The sequence below is a fragment of the Haemaphysalis longicornis genome, unplaced genomic scaffold (assembly GCF_048455015.1).
Source record: "Haemaphysalis longicornis isolate Haplotype H1 unplaced genomic scaffold, Haemaphysalis longicornis Haplotype H1 scaffold_4, whole genome shotgun sequence".
NCBI classification, from domain to species: domain Eukaryota; kingdom Metazoa; phylum Arthropoda; class Arachnida; order Ixodida; family Ixodidae; genus Haemaphysalis; species Haemaphysalis longicornis.
The window spans coordinates 157342425-157364046 of NW_027526361.1; the positions used below are offsets into that span (position 1 = coordinate 157342425).

A 21622-nucleotide genomic window follows, 5' to 3' on the forward strand; every position below is an offset into this window, starting at 1 on the left:
AAACCGCCTGGGGTACTCCTCTGCTGAAAGCTTAAGCTCTTGGAGCACTGTTTCCCATGGTGTGATGCGGGTCCACAAAAAATGCACCCTCTCAAATATTACCGGGAAGACAATTTGTCTCCACAATTCCCGTAGTACCGCATACGCTTCCAGTGTGTTTTCGACGGACTCAAACCACACGGGAACTTTTGCCTCGGTAGGAAATTTTGGTAGTGCTCCCGCCAGCAGCTTCGAACAATGACGGAGCTCCGCGAGTGCGTCTTATCTTGGCGGCGTAAGCGAACTATCTTCCGCGCTAGTTCTAGAAATTCCTTTGGCTTTTCTGACCCCGAACTCAAGTGCAAGAGCTTTACAACGCTGGGACGTAAGCCTTAGCTCTAGCTGCATCTTCGACATCTCAGGGTCAGATGAACCTCCCCCCTGCTCTCGCTCCTCATCCCCGCTCATTGTTGAAAGCCTACACTTGGCAGGGTTTAAATGTCCTAAACGCGTGTTCATGAAACACCAAGACTTATTGCGGACAGCAGTGCTCGCCCCTGCTTGAGAGAAAAAGGGGACTCACCTTCGGATGCGTAGTCGCCTGTCCCTTCTCCGTCTTTCTCCCGACGGCTTATCTTGCTGCTGCTCATGGGTGCACTCTCCGTGCCCCGTCTTCGGTGTCAGTGGTCGCTCCTCCGATGCACTGCTACCCCAGTGGTCCCTCCGATGACATCTCAGCGATTTCGTCGATCCTGCTGGTCCTCGAAAGCTGTTTCTAGCTCTCCGTTCACTGTCTTCCTGGGCTCCCGGAAGACGAGGCTTTGCAGATGTGGTTGCAGATGCGGCTCTTGCGTGTTCTTCAGTTGTCACCCTCATTGTCGCCGTGCCACGCATATTCTGCCCGACTGCGCCATTAAAGGTTGCTTCAATGTTTCTTGCTTCGATGCGCCGGTGTTGTGGCGTGAGGAAGCCTTCTGCTTGTCTGCGTTGTTGCCTGATGGTGTGTCAGTGATGGTACGATGACGATCTTTGGTGAAGAGTTTTCAATGTACACGGTATATACAGACTGAAGCAGACAGGGTAAGAAATAAAGTGTGGTTCCTGATCAGTTAAGACTGTGCACGCGGCACCCCATCAAAGGCGGACCCTGACCTAAGACACCCCTATGTGATGAAACCCTCCCTAGCCGAACCTGGCTAGCTCGGCAATAGGCCAGCCGTGTATAGCACTTTGAAACCCTCAGGATCCGACGCCAAGATCTCGTGTCTCGAGGTTTTAATGTGTCAGTTATTCTCCACTTCCGATACACAGGCCAATCAGCACCCCCTGGCGATCTGGTTGGTCGGGTTACCGCATCCGGGCTTGAAGTGCGGTGGGCAACGAACCCGCAGCCCTAAAACATTGGTCACCCTCTCTCACTAACCAAAAAAAAGAATATCAAAAACAAATGAAACAGCTGCAACAAACATTCAGACACCGGCGCAAATACGTGCAACCATCCACGGACAAGCTTCTAGGAACGCCGCCTGTGCCGCCTGTTCTCGCGTTGCTGGTCCAAGCCTGGACAGCCGCTCCACACCAGCGGGTACCCATAACCATTCATCTTAAGGAAAATCGGCGCGCCACCCAGAGTGTCCGCCCTTGACAGCGATGCCCGGTTAATTGGACCGGGAACCATGACCAACGTGTAGAGAAAACAGGACACGGCGGCCGCCGCTGGCGTCGCCTCTCCTGAATCGACCCCAAGCCGCTACACGAATGCCCTCGCATGCCCTCACACCACGCGTTGACGGTGGAACAAAGGGGGCACTATCCCCTTAAATCGACCTCTGTCCAACCCCAGTTGACAGCTCCAAGCTTACACGTCTCCAGCGGCACGCCGGACCAAATGGTGTTGCAACCGGCCATTCCGCTAAACGAAAACGCGGCGGGCCCACAGCCAGCTGCTGCCAAGCTCCCCGAATGATTTCAAGCCGCCGGACTACCAGCGTTTTGCTACAGCTGCACCACGTGCGCTGACTAAAACGGAGTGCCGAAGCGGCTGTGGTCCGAGACTATGTGTCCTCACTCGAGCGGCGTGACCCAGAGGCCCTTTGCTCTTAACAAGTTCGCTACTCTAAAGTCATTCATTCACAATTCAGGAACTGCCGCCCCCTCTGCGTTCGACACATCCTGCGTCGCTGGCGCCTAAAACCCTTAATGCACGAACGTCTTGTCGATAACTGAAGATCTCAACGAGCGGATTCTGATGTGTTGCCTGTCCTCCAAAAGGTCGTAGACTTACTTGCTCACCTAACTGATTGCCGTTTTTTTATGCTTCCCTTTACAAGGTCTTCGTCGTCATTCACTTTATTTTGATTCACTATCTTCTCAATATTATCTTCGTCCATGCTGTCTTCTTGGACACCAGAAATCTTAAATCCTGGTACCTCTTTCGCAGCTCTTCCACCGTCAGTTCCCACATTTCAATATTCTAATTTTTTGGATGTCGACGAGACAACCACTCCTTATATTGGCGTCGCTCAGACCCGCGCGAGAGGGTGTAGTTTGCAAACAATGTTTTTTGCACTTCCGCTGGCTGATGCTTCTCTGAAGTGATGAGTAGAACTTCCCTTGGTAGGTCCGATTTTAATAGGATGAGAGTTCGTGTTTTTTGCTCCGTCTGTGAGTGCGGCATTAAGACATCTCTCAATCCTCACGGAACAACTCAATAAAAAATCCTCATTCAGCCCCTCTACTTCACCGTTGAGTTAGGTGTTATCGTTTTATTTTTTTATTCATAGTGCCTTAAAGGCCCTCTAGGCGAGGGTATTATATAGGGGGGAGGGGGCAATACAACATTATACAAAAATACTGAGAAAAATAAAATACTCAATATAAGCAGTAATTAGCTGCAATGAAGGGAAAAAACAATAAATACACCCTTCATCCATACCGCCTTGCACAGTCGTTAAATCAGAAAAATTGGGAACATAGCTCGCAAGACGTCAGGAATTTGCTCGACACTTTATCATCCATAATATTGGCTGAAAAATAAAATAAAATGACGTGAAAACATAGAAGAGAGAACATAACAAGTGGCAGCGTATGCAGAAATAGCCTGCGGCAACATCAAGAACAATGTATGCAAGCTACTACAACAATTTGTGCAATAGGTAAAAAGTACCAAAAAAATTCTAGTTAGTGACCATAGTGTGCAATAGCTTGAAGAATTTATTGGAATCTTTTTCTCTCTCGGTGGCAACATGTGCTGGCAAGCCATTCCACTCAACAATGGGGCACGGTATGAATAATTGTGCGATACCTAGAGAATGTCATTGTGGGCGTTTTACTTTACTAAGGTGATGGCGTCGTAGAAAGAGAGCAGAGCGTCTATCAAAAAAAAACTTTCACACAGTGATATGTGGTTTTAAAGCTTGCAAAAAAGCTTTAAACGAGCATGTTTCTGGCGAAGGGCCAAATTAACTATTTCAGCAGAGTTTTTGAAGTTAGTGATGCTGGAAAAGGAAGAATAATCAGAGTAAATAAACGAATCAGCACGGTTTTGCACGGATTCAATATTTTATACGATGTCTGATTGATGATGGTCCCAAATTGTGATAGAATACTCTCATTCAAGGCGAATTAAAGTGGTGAAAGGAACCTTTTTTAACTGTGATGAAGCCTGTTTTAAATTACGTTTTAGCAACCCAAGAGAACGGTGAGTGCTTGCAAGAGTATGTTCAACGTGATGCTGTCATGTTTGATCCTGCTGAAAGTGAAGGCCAAGGTACTTGTAAGAAGATGTGAACTCCAGTGGCGCATTATTCAAGGAGGTAATAAGAGAAAATACTGTTACTATAGTTAGTAAACGACAAAAACAGTGTTTTAGAAACGTTAAGGGACATAAGCCAGGTTTAACACCAGAAAACAATTTGGCCCATATCAGATTGCAAGGTTGAACTGTCCGACCCAGACGAAATGATACGATATATTACGCAGTGATCTGCAAACCATCTATCTTGAGAAGCTACAGAGTTGGGAAGATCATTAACGAAAACCAGGAAAAGGAGAGGACAAAGGACGCTTCTCTCGCGGACAACAGAAGTTACCGGAACACAGGAAGAATTTATATTCGTAGCGCAGGTGAATGGGGACCTGGAGGATAGGACAGAATTAATCGATCTAAGAACGTCCGGGTGAAGGTTAAGTTATACTAGTTTTAGAGAACACCTGTGGTGAGGAAGGTGATCGAAGCTTTAGTGAAATCCAAAAAAAAACACGTCGCCATCTGTGGATTTCTGAAGATCGTAAACACAACCGGCAAGTTGGGTGACGCAGTAATAACCCTTAAGAAATCCGTGCCGACAATACGAAATGATGCGAGTTTTTTAAATAGCCTGGCTTGGCTGTGTATAACATGCTCCATGAGTGTACATGTAGTATTTGTTAGGGAAATGGGAATGTGATTCAGCGGAGAAAAGCGGTCACTGGATTTGAAGACAGGGACAACCTTAGCTGTTGGCCAGTCTTGAGCTACAGTTCCAGTAGACAACGATTCTGGATACATAGCGTTTAATACGGAACTGATGCTCATGATATGGCTGCAAGAATTTTATTAGGTCCAATATTGTCGGGTGTTGCAGAAATTTTCAGTTCCTGCAGAAGGCACAAAATACCGGCTTCACTGATAGTAATCTCCGGCATTGTTGTAGTGTATGAACAATTTAAAATGGGAGTGGATGAAACATCGTCTCTTGTAAAAACACCTTAAAATTAATATTCATTGGAAAAGGAAGATCCATCAACAGGCGTAAATTGTCTCGCCTAGGGGGCGGACACCAGAACGCCTGCCTAAAGAATCCTGATTCAGCAGCTCTCTGCATCCAGAGTAAGGGTCTGAAACACTGTTGTTATCGTTTAAGCTGATGTCTGGATTACGTTCAGGGTTTACAACGTTCCAGAACCTGCGGGGGTTAAGTGCAAAGATCGATGATAAATCATGGCTAAAAAATGATGGCGGGTAGATTTTAGTAGTGATTGATACTCTTTATCACAAATTTTGCATATGGTCCAAGAGTGCAAAATAATATTTTTGGAGGCCTGCTTATATAAAGCTTTCTTTACTGTTCAAACGTCGGAGCTGCTGCGTAAACCAAGGAAACGTGATTCGAGTTCTTATAGTACGGGTATAAATTTGTCAGTTAGACCAAGAAGCTGACTTGTTGATGGCAGCAGGTTTTCTTAAATATACCGGTGAAGATTTCCGTCAATGAATTGCTCATAGAAAGAAGATAATGTAAGTTCACACCATAATACTTGCCTCGGTTATATCACCCTATAGTTTTCTTATTCGACATTCTTTTTACCACTGCGAGGATTAAGTTTCCACTAATAATGACATGGTCGGAAACACTATTAAAAGATTTTATTTTTGAGCAAGCATCGGGCTCGTGCTTTAAATTTAAATCAAGAATATTAGAAATGTTGCCGAGTAGCGTTGAGAGAAGTTGATACGTTGCGTTAGAGAAAACTCTAGACCAGTCTGCAAAAAAGTCTGCGCCTCAGTATCATTGTGTGAAACGGTTAGATCACACAAGTTTATAGCAGGATAATTGAAATCACTAAAAATGAGGAGTGTGACATCAGGAAAACGCGTATAACTATCGTTTAAAACACGGAAAAATTCTCTCGGGAACAAGAAGCCCATATAAGGAGGACGGTAAAAGACGTCATTAATAACATGATTACCCGGGGACTTGAAGGAAACAAACACGCATTAAAAATAAGTGAATATTGTGATAGGGGTCACAACAAGATTGCCTTTGACGGCAATGAGTACGCCTCCGCCCCTTCGGTGGCACCCATCACAGCGACAGAAGTTAAAATATGATACGCAATCATAAATATTTTTATCACTGACAGTGTCATTGAGCCAAGTTTCAGTTAATATTACAATGGTGCTGATGAAGAATCGATAAGTGAAGAAAGGGGGACGGTTATTGAAAGGGCACTTAGAATATATGTGAAAAAGAATAGAAGAGGATGGGTTACGGAACGTGTTACACGTGGCGAAGAAGCATTAGTAACTGCAGGGAGGAAACGACGTCATTCCATGGTGTCCCTTACGGGGGAAACCATCACTGGTACATTATCACTAGCATTTATTCTAACAGCACAATCATTAACAGTGTCCCACACGTTAACATGAATATTTCCGAAAAGCCTAGTAAAAAACAGGCGGCAGCGGTCTCCCTCTTTAGCTACAGCTTTCTTGAAGTGGGCCAGCCTGCGTGGTTTATCGCCAAGGGGCAGAGAATAATCACGCGTGATGCTGAACTTTGTGTTTTTTGTTTGGATCCTTTGTTCCCAAGCGTTTTGATTTTTCTATCATTAAAGATTTTGGCTATGATAGGTCTCTATTTGTCTTGTGCGAAACAGCCAAGTCGGCGCGCTCGGGCTACTGAATCAACTCTACGCGTAACTTTGACGAGCAAAAGTCTTTAACAACTCGTTCGGTTGCATGCCATGCTTCAGATGGTTCGTGACAGAAAAGAAACCCAAAGAAAAGAAAATTGAACGCCTAGATTGATTCTCTAGGTCATCTATTTTACATTGTAAGGTAGAATAATGTTGTTCATGGTCTGTTGGGCTTGCGCCAATAGCATCAGTTTGCTTCTTAGATACAATAGTCTTTACCAGAGTTTTAAGCTGCTCCACATCGTTTTAAATGGCGATATGTTGGAGTTAAATCTTATTTACGGATTCGAGGAGTGTAGCGTTGCTGTTTTCTAGACGTTTGACTGCGTCAAATCCGAAGTTTAGTTTTTCTTCTTGGGGTTTGGCCATTGGTCCAGGGTTTTCCTCGAAGTCATCATCAAGTAACAAAAGGCCACTGAGGTACGACGCTGTTCTCCGAAAAACATTCAAGAACTCCGACAAAGAACAACACAACGCCGGGTACGGCATGACAACAATAAATCTATCATCGTTATGGAAACAAGGCGTTGCATATCTTGCACGAACCTGCACGAATATGACTAGAAGGTTCATGGATCCGTCCGATGTGGTCCCGCCGTGCCCCTGAGCCTTTTGTCGATGTAGCTGGTTTTATGCTCGAGCTACGGTAGCGCCTCTATCGCACTCCGGGCCGACAGTGTTACCATGCCACGTGGAAAAAGCTTGATCATGATGCCATGCCCAGATCCCGGCAGGAGTTTTGCGTTTGAAGCCTTCCAAGGTGGTTCCTAATTGACGACAGTGAGTAGCGTGACCTGTACGATTAAGAGTAGAGGGTTGCCGCCACAAGGATTATAGGCTTCAGTATGCGAGTATATTAAAAATGGTTTGCGAAAGAGCTTTTAGGTTGTGGTTGTCACCACACTCTGCCCACAGTTCTAGTGTGGCCTTCTTTGCCTTGTCGTCCCTCTCTATGATCCTTGACATCAGCATTCGTTGTTCTTTGTTTGTTACAGCACTCGGCATCAACTGAGGAAAGTCCTCTCTAGAAATCCTACTGAAGCTCATTTTTGCTTCGACTTCTTTTCTTGCTTCGGCATATTTTTGTCTTGTGGAGTTGTCGTAAACAGAGCCCCTTTCGGGGGAGTTACTCCCCTGTCGCTGAGTTACCTGTGGTGTGCTCACATCTGTAGTGAAGCTGCAATCAGCACCGGTCTCTGTCATCACTTGTATTGTCATCTCCAACTTTCTGTTTTCTTTTCTCTGATGTCAGTACGCTTTTCCGTGTGTTTCGTACTGTTCTTGCTTTTCTTCATTTTCTTTCTAGTCTTCAATTCCTTACTAAGTTCCGGTACATTGTTCGGTACGGTTTCGGCGATTCGAGTTTCTCCTCCGTTTCGCCCTTTATATTATTGCTTTTTGGTAGATAAACCTGCTTTCTAGGACTGGCAATTGCGTGTCACCGCCCCGCCTCACTCTACGGTAGTCGTCCTCCTGATTATATGTATGGATCAGTCACTTTTTGATCGATCTTGCGCTGGATTTCGTGCACCGCTTTTCCAAAAAGACCCTATTGAAGAACCCCCATTGGACGCCGAACCAAGTTCGAGAACAAACTGTACGCGAAAAAGTGGCTGTCTGCTGGTGCGCACTGTGGGCGAGATCAATTGTCCCAGCAATTCGCTTAAAGTCGACGTCGGGCAGTGCAGCGGAGAAACCGGATACCAATTCTCGGGGGAAGGAATAAAGACGGCGCGAACTAACCGTCACCACCGTTCACCGCAATTCCCCGGGTTAGCGGGGTTGCCCCACGCTGGATGAAAAACAATAGGCTGGTCAGGTTGTGCAGGTGGTTGGATCTTCCGTACCAAGATATCCTAAAGTGCCGGATACCTTTGAACACACGTAGTTATGATTTTGACCGAGATAAACGTATACATTACTTCACAAACTGTTGAAAAAGAAAATAGCGAATGTGGAGTGCTTTCAATGGAAGTGTTTGGGCTCGTTTGTTCATACTAATACAAAATAGCACTCAATACGGGACACAAAGGAAAATGCAACACACACATAGTGCTGTGTGCCCTATGTGCGTGTTGCCTCTTTCTTTGTGTCCCATCTTGAGCGCTGTTTTTGTATGGAGTGCTTCCACAATGCTAATCCCACTGGCCTCTGAGCAGTCAATTGCTAAACTGCCAGTTGCTGTCTCAGTAACACGCTAACCTTCGTAACCATTTCTTCGCAGGCAAGCAACACTTTTCCGCATGCAGCCAGGGCTATGGCCTTGTGCAGGAACACGTACCTTGTGGTCAAGCGCCGGCTGTACTGGCAGACAGTGCGTCGGCACCCGTTCTTTCTCGCCGCAGAGGTTCTGTTCGTGCTGGCTTCCTTCGGCTTCGTGCTCACGTATGACCACGTCGACCCCGAGAACGTAAAGAAGCTTACCAGGGACCAGAATGTGACACCAGTTAAGGAGGAACCGAGGTTTTCTACCGCTCCTAACGCTACCAGGATTGTTGTGTACGGCCCGAACAGCTCCTACACCAGGCAGCTCATAAAAGAGATTGATGGTAATGGCCTACTTTACTGTTCCTACACATTTAGGTGTCACAGAAAAGGGCAGTTCTCTCTGCTTCAATACTCACAGCGCGAAAAGCAGACAACGGACCTAGTAAAGGGCCGCTAACAAGCGTTTAAAGAGGCGTTTTTGGGGTCCTTTAGTCTGTCAGCGATCTGTGTTTTCGGTCTGTGAGAATTATGAACTACCAACTGACAGGGACCCTCACTATCTCTTGCGCCTTTAGGAAGATGGGAAATATCAAGCGGAGTGTTCGATGCGCATGCAAAACCACTGTTCCAAAGTACAGGTTGTATGTGCGCCATAGACAGGCGAGAAAACTGTAGCCCCAGCCGAATAGTTGTAGGGAGCAAGTAAAAAACCAAACAACAAGATGCCTATTTCCGTGGTAATGAGTACAAAAATAACACGGACCTGTCCCCATTATTCGCGATATACGGAAGTGCAATAGCGCTTACATACAAACAGTATGCTCTTATATCTCTACGATGACAGTTGTTTTCTCGTTCGGTAACTTTCCAACAAATTCTGTCCATAGCGCTGGTGAAGTTGACGTGACTCAGTAAATGTGATAATCAGAAAAAGTGACGAAAAAATGATGCATGCTCTGAGAAATTTGGACCCCCTTGGATGAATAGCTATCTACCGCGCCGTTCTACGCAAGTGTTCGGGCACATTTTATAGAACCCTTCAGGTGCCCATGCAATGTCTTCATCGGCAGTGAATGACCGATTAGCATAATTGTCTAAGATTTCTTGCCGCTGGCGAACTACATTTCTGAGAAAAAAAACAGGAAACGTGCGCAACTTACGATCTACACGTGACTGGACAGCAAAGCCAAGCACGAGCACAAAAGAAAACACTGTTGTCTGGGACACTGGCCAGAAGTGTACAATAAAAAGGCGTGCTTGTTGTTCTTTGCAGTTTAGCGTACGTCCCAGGCATTTTTTTAATTAAACGTGTGAGAAATACATTTTCGCTCTGGCCGAGAAACAAGGGGCTGACCATCGGAAAGTACGCGCGTAATCTGCTGGAAGGACTGACGAGTGGCGGTTTAAATGTTACGCGTTGTAAAAGAGCGACAGATAGTTATCAAGAAGATGTGCTGCCTCAATACATTCAATGTTTATGAAGTTGGTGGAGAAGACAACGACTAGTCCATTTATTCTCGATAGTTCCCCAAAAACACAAGCAACAGCCATGCTCTGTAGCCATACTCTTTCAGGAGCTGCCAACGTATAGACAGCGGACAGGAATTCGTAGTTGTCTAACACTCTATGGTGGGCAAACTACTTATGAAAAGGTGTCAAACTCAGAGTTTTGGTACTCATTGTTATTGAATTTATTACGCTTTGACACTGTCAAATCTCGTGTGTAGATCATTTATGCGATCATTTTTCTCCCGTCAACTTAGGTCGTGTAACAGCTGAATGTATCTCTGAATTGTTATACCTCAATGGTGAACTAGATCAGACAAGTGAATGGAAGCTGGCGCAATCGTGCTCACGTTTGTGGGAATCTCAAGGATAAATATTTGCAAGTCCTCTCGATTTAGTTTAATGAAGCTTGTGCCGGAAGTTTCTCCTGCCGTTCAAGCCCAACTTTAAGGGCTCTGTGTAGCGTAAAAGCAGGTGTCGGTGGCGCTTCGAACATGAGGGAAAATTTTCGTGGCGCCGCCTTGCGGGGCTCACTGAAGCTCCCGAATTGGTAAGGGGCTGCCCCAACATGTGTCGTGCAGCGGAGGGGCCGCTAACGTTCCACTCCTACAGGGAGAAGCTCGATTAATTTAACGCGCCTACGCTTAACAGGCGATGAGGCACGCCGTAGTCAATGGCTCTGGTAGAATTCGTACCACCTGGGGATCTCTAACGTTTGTCGAAACCTCGAACTCACGGGAGTTTTAGCTTTTCGTCTCTATCAAAACGGCAGCCTCCGTGGCTGCGAAGAAACCGCGTCCTTGGGCACAGTAGCACGATCAGTACCACTGCGGCACAGAAAGTAACATCCTGCGAGATCTGTATTGAATACTTCTTCGTGCCGCCACTATATAGTGTGCAGTAGGCCGCTTTTGCAGTTTTAAAGGCGTTGTGAAGGCAAAACACAGCTTGCTTAGGTTTCATAAACTGGCTTGTGGTAACTTACTGAGTTTTATTTTAGCCAAGAAAAATGTTGTTTAACTGAGAAAACGCATGAAATATTAAAAGAAAACTATCCAAAAGGAGCGAGAGGTCACTTCCTCCCTGTGAAGTACGCCACATGGGCCAGAGAAACAAATTCTACCATCGTGATAACCGCAACTGAAACTTGGTGACAGGATTGACCAAGACCCTTTTCAATCTCCCGTTTATGTTTCTTGGCAATGGATTCTTTCGGGGCTCGTTAATCGCAAAAGAGTTCTGTTACTTCATCGAGTGACAGCCAGAAAGTAGCAGAGGAGTAGGCACTTCTGCAGCAGTTCCCCCAAATATTTTCTTTTTTTGTTCGAAGTTTGTATAAAACTATTATCATTGTCATAGGCACAAAGCCGTCTTTTCACTGAAGCAAACGCATTTTGTCTTACGGAATTTTCGAGGTAAAGGCCTCATGTCACAGCAAACGCGAAAAGAGACTGTTTTCGCCGTTGTTCTAATGTTCTGTTGTGGAAGTGGAGTGACAAGGGAAAATATTTAAACATATCCTTCCGAAACCGGTAGTAAAAAGTTCTGGCCCGTACTGCCACGCCGCAAGATTGGGTCGGCCCCTTTTCGCGAATCCTACGGGCGGGTTCCGTACCCCACAAATGATAAACTCTTCGGATGTTCATGGCAAGCGACCTGTTAGGTTTCACTCGTTAGACATGCTATCAAGAGCACAAAAGTGAGAGATACACAGTTGAACATGCATGATCTACACTAATCGGAGACAAAAACACACGAAGAACATGAAATGGGACTTCCGCAGTGCTGACTTCAATATGAATGGGTAATGACATAAAAACGGTTATAAACGAGCAAAATATCGCCACAGAAATGAAGAAAACAACAAAAGAAACGCAGCATTTGCCTAATTCTTTAGCCGCTGCCGTCGTGCAACCACACGTGCTTCGTTTAAATCTCTTTTGCGGTAAGACAGAGAGAAGCCACACTAATAGAATCGCTACCTGAACGTACAATCTTCTGTGCTTTTAGTACTTCCTATTTCACCTGATTCGACGTCCTGCCAAAAATGTTTCCAAGAATTGCACGTGCCCCATTGGTTACTGTGTAGGCGCACAGGGCGGCATCTCTATCGCTGATCACAAAGGAGATTGCATACTTGAATGAAGCACTTGTGGGTGCCCAGCGACACCGACGCATGGATTAATGGTACTGCGCTATATTCTCGTAGTTTTCTGTAATATCTTTTTCGGACGTTTTAACGTGTACACATGGGTTTCCCTGTAACTATACATTCAGATGGAAGTCAGCGCTGTGCATGTACCGTTATTTGTTTTCGTGGGCTTTTTTTCTGTTTCGGTAGGCAGCGCTTAATTACAAACACAAAATCTCCGTTTGGCTCAACGAATGCGGGTCAACGGACCTGTATTACGGCTATTGTCCATGTAAAATCTCTTTTTGCAGCTTTTAGGTTCATCGCAGTTCTTTTAAAAGTGATTATTCCGAAGTTATTCGGCCGAATGCAATGATTATTCGCACAGCTACTATTGGCAAAGGCTTCCCGTGTGCATAGTTCAAGGTAATAACTCTGCTTTAACACGTCACAGGGCCATAGAAACTATCCACTTAAGATGTATGAACAGTAACTGCGGAGGACGGTTTACACAAATAGTCTTTATAGTTCTGAAATACGCTTTTACCATGTATAAATTTAGGCAGATATCTTGGTTCGTGTCACATATCGCAGCTGTGCTATGGTTTTACAAGGTTTCTGCGCTGCTTATTTTTGAGCTGGAGAGCTTGAGATGGGTACTCGTCATTGCGCCAATGGTAAGCAAGTTATTGTAATGAACGAGGGCATGTGATGCTTTAGGCTTCTCTTGATAGGATGAAAAACCATAGGGCCAACGTTTAAGACCGTAAACATGATGGTCCAATTAACGTTCTACACCGCAAGGGTTCTGGGAGAATTTTAAAAAAACCCAAGACTTGGAAGGTTGAACAGCAAGCGCAGGTATTTCCTGTTTTTTCTATAGCCTGGAATGTCAACACAAACTTCTACATGCAGATCAACGGCCGTATCCATCCATCAAAACAACATTCATTGCGGAGCCCACCATAGAGGAAGTCGCCGAGGTGTGCCACAGGACGCTTCGTGAAGCACAGGATAATTTCTATTTCACCGAACTCATTTGTGTCTATTTCTCGGGACAAAAGGTGAGATACCGCTCGGTCGGCTATCCGGAAACATCGCAGAACCGAACAGATGTCCTTGTTTACAACTCTCCACCCAGGCCGATAATGCCAGCCTGTCCTACACCCTCGCCTATAACGTGCCTCGAAAAGCTTTTTTCCCGACCGAGGCCCACTTGGACGCCGTTTCGTATCTCGCCAAGTACCGTGACGACTCATCTGAAGCGAGTGCCTACAGTGTCCAGCTAGGAGTGATCGGTAAGCGGGATAGGGGCATACTATAGACTAAAGTTGTTCGCAGTTAGGAAGTCTGAGTGTCGACGGTTTTTCGCAAGCTTGTTCCAAGCGTGATGCTCGTTAGGCTAAAAATCACGCTTTATAAGTACCACTGGCGCTATGTGTAACGCTTGCGAAATGCGAGAAAGGATATTTTTCCCGCGCTCGTTTTGAGCGTTGTGAACAAGCACGCCCAGCTCTCATGCTTACCACCCGTGACTGGCGACCTTCCTAATGCTTAGTGGAGGTGAAAAAGATAATTTGTAGTTACTTGATGCGTAATTCTCCAGTTGTGTGTAAAACGCCTGCCTGGGCACCAGAAATATATTAAAGGAAAGCTTAAAAAGGCAATGTTCGCAGTCTCGTGTAAATGGGTTTGGTGGCTGATCCATGCTACCGAGCGCATAAATATGGCCTAAATATATACAGCACAAAAAAAAACCTTGTAATAAAGCATTCTGACACGCGTCTTACACACACAAGAGAATACCGCATCAAGTAAGTTTGAATTCCCTATTTCACATTCCCTAAGCGCAAACAAGTTGGGCAGTCACGGTTCAGCAAGGTTCACGTGTGATTGCGGCCTTACCTCTTCTTTACATACGGCCCCGAACTTAGCAGATTTACCAGAATAAAGGGTTTACCATTGCCTCCTAACTTCGGTTAAGGTAAAACCAAGTGCCGGTGAAGTCGATGCAACGCATACGTTCATAAAGCATTTTGCAAGTGCACCGAGCGGAGACTATGGCTTTAAGCCTGTGATGTGCATTTTTACGTCGCCACTACACATGTTTGTCATGAAATTGCGAGGAAGTCTGTGAACAATGCTGCGAAGGTAGAAATTTTGAATACGAGCTGAGGGACAATGCAGAATAAGAAATTTTGACGAATTTTCAATTTGAGGCAAAGATTTTATTAGAACAGGTTCTATGAATGTTACCTTGTGCAGAAATCCGAGAAAAAAACAAGAGCACTAAAAGAGGCGCCCAATAAACTGTTCATGACACTTTAAGCAGCACGTAAACTCTGCTATGCCCTTTTATTTAAACAAAGTGTAGGTTTCTGAACAAATCGCTAGGCATTTTTCGCGCCTATGGAATTTACTTTTTTTCTTTATTGGAATATTTCAGTACAAAACAAGGACCATCAAACAAAAAACTGCAACGATAAAACTGCTAGTCATCACCTCGCCAGCAGAAAAACGATTAAAATTGTTTGAGGTTGGTCAGTATTTCCATTACAGGAACCCACTCTGGAGGCTGGGGCTGAGCCCTCCACACTTCAATATCATACGCATTGAATCACCGAAATATTCTCTTGACCATTTAGCGTCAACGTCCCTATGGCCTATGGCCATGCGGGATTTCCAAATCGCATGTAGGGCCAGGACCATCACCATCTCGTAAGGTACTTCGTCACTCTAAATCTGTAAAAACCTAATGCCATGAGCGTCCAGGGGGAAATCTTTTTTGGGGGTCTGCTGAAGGACGTGTCAAGGAAGACCCCGTCCCAGCAGTCCAAAAACACGTGTTCTACAGTCTCGGGTTTTCTGCACGGGTAGCAGTCACCCCCACCCGGCAAAAACATTCCCTTTTCCTTCTGCCACGTTTTCACATCAAGTAAGCCCGAGTAAAGTTTAAAGAAAAACGCCTTTACCCATGGGCCAATCGCCATACGTTTCACACACTTAAGCACATCCTGTCCTGGCCCTACACGGTACAGCGATCTATACAATGGAACGGGAAGTACGAAATCAACGAGGTCATTATACAATCTTTTACGCGTCACACTAGATAAGTACTCTAGCGTGAAGCGTGCACGCAAAAACATGGTGGCTTGTACCACCTCACGGAAGTGGCCTTTCGTTGCGCGAAAAGAAAAAGAAGCTGACGTTACAACAAAATCAGGAAGCGCTCTGGCCAACTTTACCTGACACACAGTGCGCAAAAAGGGGTCCTTCACATCCCGTATTTCACATCCCGAAGAAATACGGTTCGAGTGGCCTCTCCAAGACGGTACCAATGTTCCCTTTGCCCTGTGATTCTTTGGCGCTTCCCAACGCGCTCACCGTGCCGCCGCTTCTCGAAATTCCCATTGCTGGCCCGGTGACGCCGTCAAGCGTGGGGCGCTGGACCGATTTACGGAAAGGTCCCGTCGCCTATCCTTAGAAGTTCAATGCACACACGCGTAAGCATATACATGCCCCTGTACAAGATTAGAACCAGTGATAATCTCTTTTATGCACCGGTTCCCGGGATTAGTGGTGCTGCGGGGGGACAGCGTACCAGTTTGGTGCCATGCACAGTTTATTCAGGCCAACCACCTGCCGAAGGTTTTTGGCGAAAACGACCGATCACATCTGTTCCTTCATAAAAAAATTGTTCACCGAACATTACCAGTTGACTCTGTTAACACACACATGCCCACACCCTGATTGGAAACGCATCTCGCGAATGTCATGCTTGCCTCTCACGAGCATCGAGCCAGGCAAGAAGTCAAAAAGGATTCATCAATATTTATACCACCCGAATGCAAATGTTGGGGTTGTTCACACTACGTACAGTTTTCAAATAAACAAACAAGCAAAGAATAAAAATTAATTTACATATTTACAAGAGCAAAGGCAAGGTGGAAAAACAAAACCGAAGAAATCGACCTTACTGCTCAAACACTCCTTGGATTTTTAAAGGAGCCATGAAGAGAAAATGCAAGTTGGTTTTATTCGAAAGATTTCGTGTTTTATAGTGCCCCAGCGCTTGTACGGATACAAACGATGCTTTATTCACTGAGAAATTAAACAATTCAGGTTAAAATTTTGATTTTCCCGCTAAATCGTTTGTTTTCGGGGTCTGCAATGACATCACATGAACCGACCGCTCTGCAGCCTAGAATACCTTCATTCACGCATCCGCCGTACAGGGTAGAGACACGTATACGCTGGCGCCGCCATTTTGGGTCGCTCGCTCGCCGCGCCGCTCTCAGCCTAGAATACCTTCATTCACGCATCCGCCGTACAGGGTAGAGACACGTATACGCTGGCGCCGCCATTTTGGGTCGCTCGCTCGCCGCCGAAGCAAGTCATTGTGTCAAAACCGCGCTAAAATTATCGCAGCAACGCGGTTTACTGAAGAAGTTTGAATCATATTGTCTGTTTCGCGTTGCTAGGTCTCGTGGGAAACGAAAAGAACAACGCTTTGAGCACGTTGGCCCAATCGCGGCGGCACGGGACCGTTGAAAGGTTGTCTCCACCCTGTACAGCGGTGTTGGTTTGTTCCCGCGTTTCTTTACGTTTCCCAAACCTAGATGGCGCCACCATACCGTGGCAAGCGTTTGGTTTGTTTTTGCCCGTATTTAAACCTGGCTTGTTTTTGTTCTGGGAGAAAATATTCATTCCCTGAAACAGTGCTCGATCGACAAATGTGGTCACGTAAGACACCGTTGCTTGCGTCAATCGGCCAGTGTCGCCTGAGACAACCCCAAGCCCCGTAGTGCTGTGCAGCTAAACCAAGCATGCTGTGCGCAGTACGAACAGCAGTACGCATCAGTACTTCTATGTTTACATGTGCTTTCGTAACTTCCACTGTTTGTCGCATCATTCTTATTCCTTTGTAAAGAATGTGCCATAAATTTACGCGCAAATCGCTCGTTCGGCTAGTTTGTAAGCTCTACCTAATTTGCGTCTGCTTCTGCCGGCCTCCGCCAATCGCAGAGCTGGCTCGAATGACATCATAGGTTCTGTTGCGGGAAATGAGCTGGTGGGTCGCATGACCATTTCCTTTTTTCCTAATTATGTAGCTTATTTGACCGAAGTTTACGTTAAAACTGGTGTCAGTATGATTCTAACGAGGCAATTTTTTGAATGAACCAAACTTGTGTTTTCTCTTGATGGCTCCTTTAACTGTGTCTCACAGGCGTTTCCGTCGATCCCCCACTCAGACTCTCCTCGGCTCTTTGACTGCGTTTCATAGTCGTTTCTTTCGAGCCCCGGCTCAAACTCTTATTTTTGCCTTGACTGCACCTTACAGTCTTGTTCTGCCTCATCCTTCTTCGTCTCTCCATTTCATTCCAGCTCTTCCAAACTACGGCACTGGCTCACTAGATATAAGTGCACCCTATATTTCTTTATCTCACGCTCCAACATTTCCTTCTCTCTTAGCCATTCGGCTTCCGCGCCTCCCTACGCCGTGCTATCTCCCTCTGTATGGATTCCAAAAGCTTATTTCTATCCATTCCGAAAACTGATCGAAGAACGGTGCCCTATAACTCAGTACGGCGCTCTTCATTTGGGGCTCACTACACGGGATAGCCGAGCCTTTAAACGCACGCACTCTGGGCAAATGCGGTCCCCTACTCTAAATTTAGCTGTCCTAGTTCTGGTGTGAAGCAGCCTTTGGCGAACACTCACGCCAAAAGGGCTGTAGACTCGATTGGTATTCTTCCATGTTGGAACCGAGTCAGTGTCTCAACCTCCTCTGCCTGGGGGCATACTCCAGCTTTTGCCCATTGATTTAGGCGTTATCTCCACTTCTGACACCAAGGTGGTGGTCGGGATTCTTAACGTGACCCTGGGTCTACAGTGGGCTAGAGAAGATGGAAGCACAGACACATCGAAGTTTTTACATGGAATTTATTAGGGTCAACTCGCTCGGCCTCGCTTACGGCTCGGTGTCGCGGGGTTGCTTCGGCATGATGCGGCACGGGCTTGCAGGAGGGCCTGATGTTCGTCGGGTGGTTCGGGCTCGAACGAAGGGCTCCCAGCGATGAGGCTGCGTTGACTCGGTCTCGTACGATGGTGTACGTAGGATGGCTTAGGTGTGAAGACGGGTGGTCAGACGCCGCACTCGAGTGATGGCTAGACTCCGGACCCAGCGTCTCGTATCGTCCACTCCCAAGGTCGCTCTCCCGTCAGGTGTCGCACCCGAACGATGGCTGGACTCCGGGGTCCGAAGCCCCCCTGTCTTCGGCCTAACGCATCTCGCGACTAGCCTCGTCCACACCCGGACCGCTATTCCTCGATCTCTCAGGACCTGACCACCTGGATCTGACTGTCCTCGCCCTCCGGTCGGCCTCCTCGTTTAATACCGTTCGTCGTTCTTCCACTCCTCCTCCTCCACGCCGTCAATGACCGCTGTCCCCTCGTGTACAGCGGGGCATAATGATCTACTTAGTTTCTCACAAAAGCAGTTCTAATAGGAGGGGTTCGAGCGGTGTCTCCAAGACGATACCAAGGTGCCCTTTGCACTGTGAGTCATTGGCGCTTCCCATTGCGCACACCTCGCTGCCGCTTCTCGAAATTCCCATTGCTGGCCGTGTGACGCCGTCCCGTGTGGCACCCTGGACCGTTTTTTGGAAGGGTCCCGTTGCCGATGTCCTATCCCCGATCTTTAGAATATCAATGCACACACACGCACACACATGCACAGCCCTGTACAAGATTAGAACCTGCGATAGAAATGGTACGATGATGCCATACCAGTATGGCGCCTTGCACAGGTTATTGAGGCTAACCGCCTGCCGAAGTCTTGTCGTCGAACACCAGCCGTCACACTGCTACGCGGAAGGGAAACTAACGGTGCAATGTTTGCCCCCAAGAGTACAGCTCAAAGCCTGCCATGTTTTAACGGACGTATTTTGTTCGCTAGGAGGAAGAACACAAGGAATTGAAGAAGCGTCTGCCGGAACAGATGAGAAAATTTGCGCGAAAAAAAAAAGTCATCTCCACCGCCGTTGCCGCTGCAAGTTCCAGTTCGTAGAGTAGCTACGTATTCTTCTGGATGAAGGCTCGAACGCCGACGGGACCCAAGATCTCTTGTTCGGAGTGAAGATCTTTCCCACTCACATTTGCGACAGTAGCTTCCCCTTCTAAACTCGCAAAAAAATTAGCAGTGCCTTAGGCCGGCTATTCCAGGAGCTAAGGTACAGCAATCCGGTGCGGTGCGGTCCGGCCCAGTTCAGTCAGGTCCAGTTCATTCCAGTCCAGTCATTGCGCCTCGGGGATGCGCAGCGCGGCTCTCCACGAGCCACGCGAAACGGCCATCAAGCGGCTCCGGTGCAGCATCAGACTTTGCTACTGCGCAACGGAGGCGCAGAGCTGGGCGCGCGCTGGCGCCAGTGCCTCTGCCACGGCAATGACATCAATCCTCTGGAATGCGCAGACCGGCGAATGTGCAGACCCAATTCTCTACACACCCGCACTCCAATCGGATTGGATTTCCAATCCAATCTAAATACAATCCAGGCCCTTCATGGTCAACGCGAAACTTCTGAACCACGCCCAGTGTAGCTTACACTGCAATGAGCGGTTGCCGTTTTATTCGTACAAAGGTTGCGAGTGAAGGAAAGAATGGGGGCTTTGAAATCCAGCTATATATTTTGTACGCTCACTGATGACATTTCCGTTTTGCTGGAGGGAGGTAAACTTGTAGGTCAACCGCCCTAATGCTACCTGTCCGGTGTCCTCCGTGGTCGAGCGGATTGAGCTGGTGGGTTCAACAGATAGTAAGCTGCCTAAGAAGCCGGAAGGAAAACGATATCCCATCTTTTTTGCTAAAATCAATATGGAGTCCTTCCAAGTTTTGTCGGGCGTATTGGTTAGGAAGCATGTTCAATCACAAATTGCGAACTTGTTTTGCTTCGTTCATTACGTGGACGGCGTCCACCGTCGCAGGTGCTTCTTTACAGAGTGGAAGGGCGCTGATTTTTTTCTTGAGGCGTGCACTCCCAACGCTTTCCCTCACACTTCGAGATTTTTCGTGCGACAGACAGAGAACACTCGGGCTAAACAGTTCCATGGTTAAAAAAAATTTTCCCCCACTAAATTCGTATAGGCTGGGACATTTGCTGTGAATGCTGGTCATAGTGAAGTCGGGTATAGCGAATAGTAGGTGCAACAGAACAAATACGTTTTTTTATTCCCATGTAAAGATTTATACTGCTTGTACCCAATACCAATGAAGGAACTATATCAGCTCTCTCGGATATCGCGAGGATGTTTATAAGGTAACTAAAGAAAATCGAGTTATTTAGAAAACATTTATTACCGGTGGAGTGCAGTTGTTTGCTTCTTCTAGAGCAATAAAAAATAAAGTAAAGAAACAAAAGAGCAGACGACTGTGGACAGGCTGCTCTAACCGGCAACCTCCGCAGCGGAGTCTGTTTTTTGCGCCGAACGCAAGTGGATGCGCTCCCACGCCGCACACTGAAGGAGGCTAAGATGGTGCGCCGAGAGGGGGAATTTAGTGAGGAAGAGGCTACGACTGCTGGTTTCTGCCACTAGCAGTCGCCTGTCAAACCACTGTGACCGAATTCATTGAGTGCGCTATCAACCTCGCTCGGGAAATGCGCGTAGAGAAACTTCGAACCCCGTTTACGAACAACCTGAACTGGAGCTCGGGTTCCCAAACTTTGAGCATTATTTTTTTTTCATACCACAAGAAAAAAATCAAAATAGCCATTGTAACAACAGATATATACATGCTATCTATTTTATTACAACCACATTCTGTGGTGCTACCTCCCCCTATGAGCCACCGTACCGCTTTAGTATGGGTAATGCGAGCGTTTGCTCGAGAATTACGAGGGCCAGATTGACAGGTAAAAAGCTGTCCTTCTAAGTGATCAAGATAGATGTCTCAATATACGTACAGGTACGTGCAGAAGTATACGGAGCACGGGAGTGGTGGCCGAACTGTATCGCTGCGTCGCTTACGTGCGCCGTCGGGAACCATAGAGCGCCGGTCAGAGTTTGTTCGCACTGTCTCCGCCGCCCTATCTGATATGCTTAATCGCCGCTCTGCTGGCGTGTCATGCTGGGCGAGCCGGTCTTCAAAAGTCAGCGCTGGGTTATAGAGGGGCGCTGGTTGCATTGCCGCTCTCAGGCATCAGCGGCGACCGAATCCGCTGCCCATGAACTTGCTGCTCACGCCCGTAAACGTGCCTTGTTGCGCGCTGAAAAGGCCGGCATAAAACTGTAGGCCGCTACGGTTTGGCATAGCATGTCATTGCGATATAATTAATCGTCATG

General features: G+C 46.7%; 1 protein-coding gene across 1 annotated transcript in view; it reads left to right on the forward strand.

Moving 5' to 3' along the window:
- The first annotated feature begins 8695 nt into the window (after window positions 1-8695).
- LOC144180065 (phospholipid-transporting ATPase ABCA3-like) overlaps window positions 8696-21622 on the forward strand; it is a 164945-nt gene continuing 152018 nt past the window's right edge. Inside the window, exons 1-2 of the mRNA XM_077708473.1 lie at window positions 8696-8875; window positions 13425-13581. Coding sequence (XP_077564599.1) covers window positions 8696-8875; window positions 13425-13581 — 337 coding nt within the window. The remainder of the gene's footprint in view (window positions 8876-13424; window positions 13582-21622) is intronic.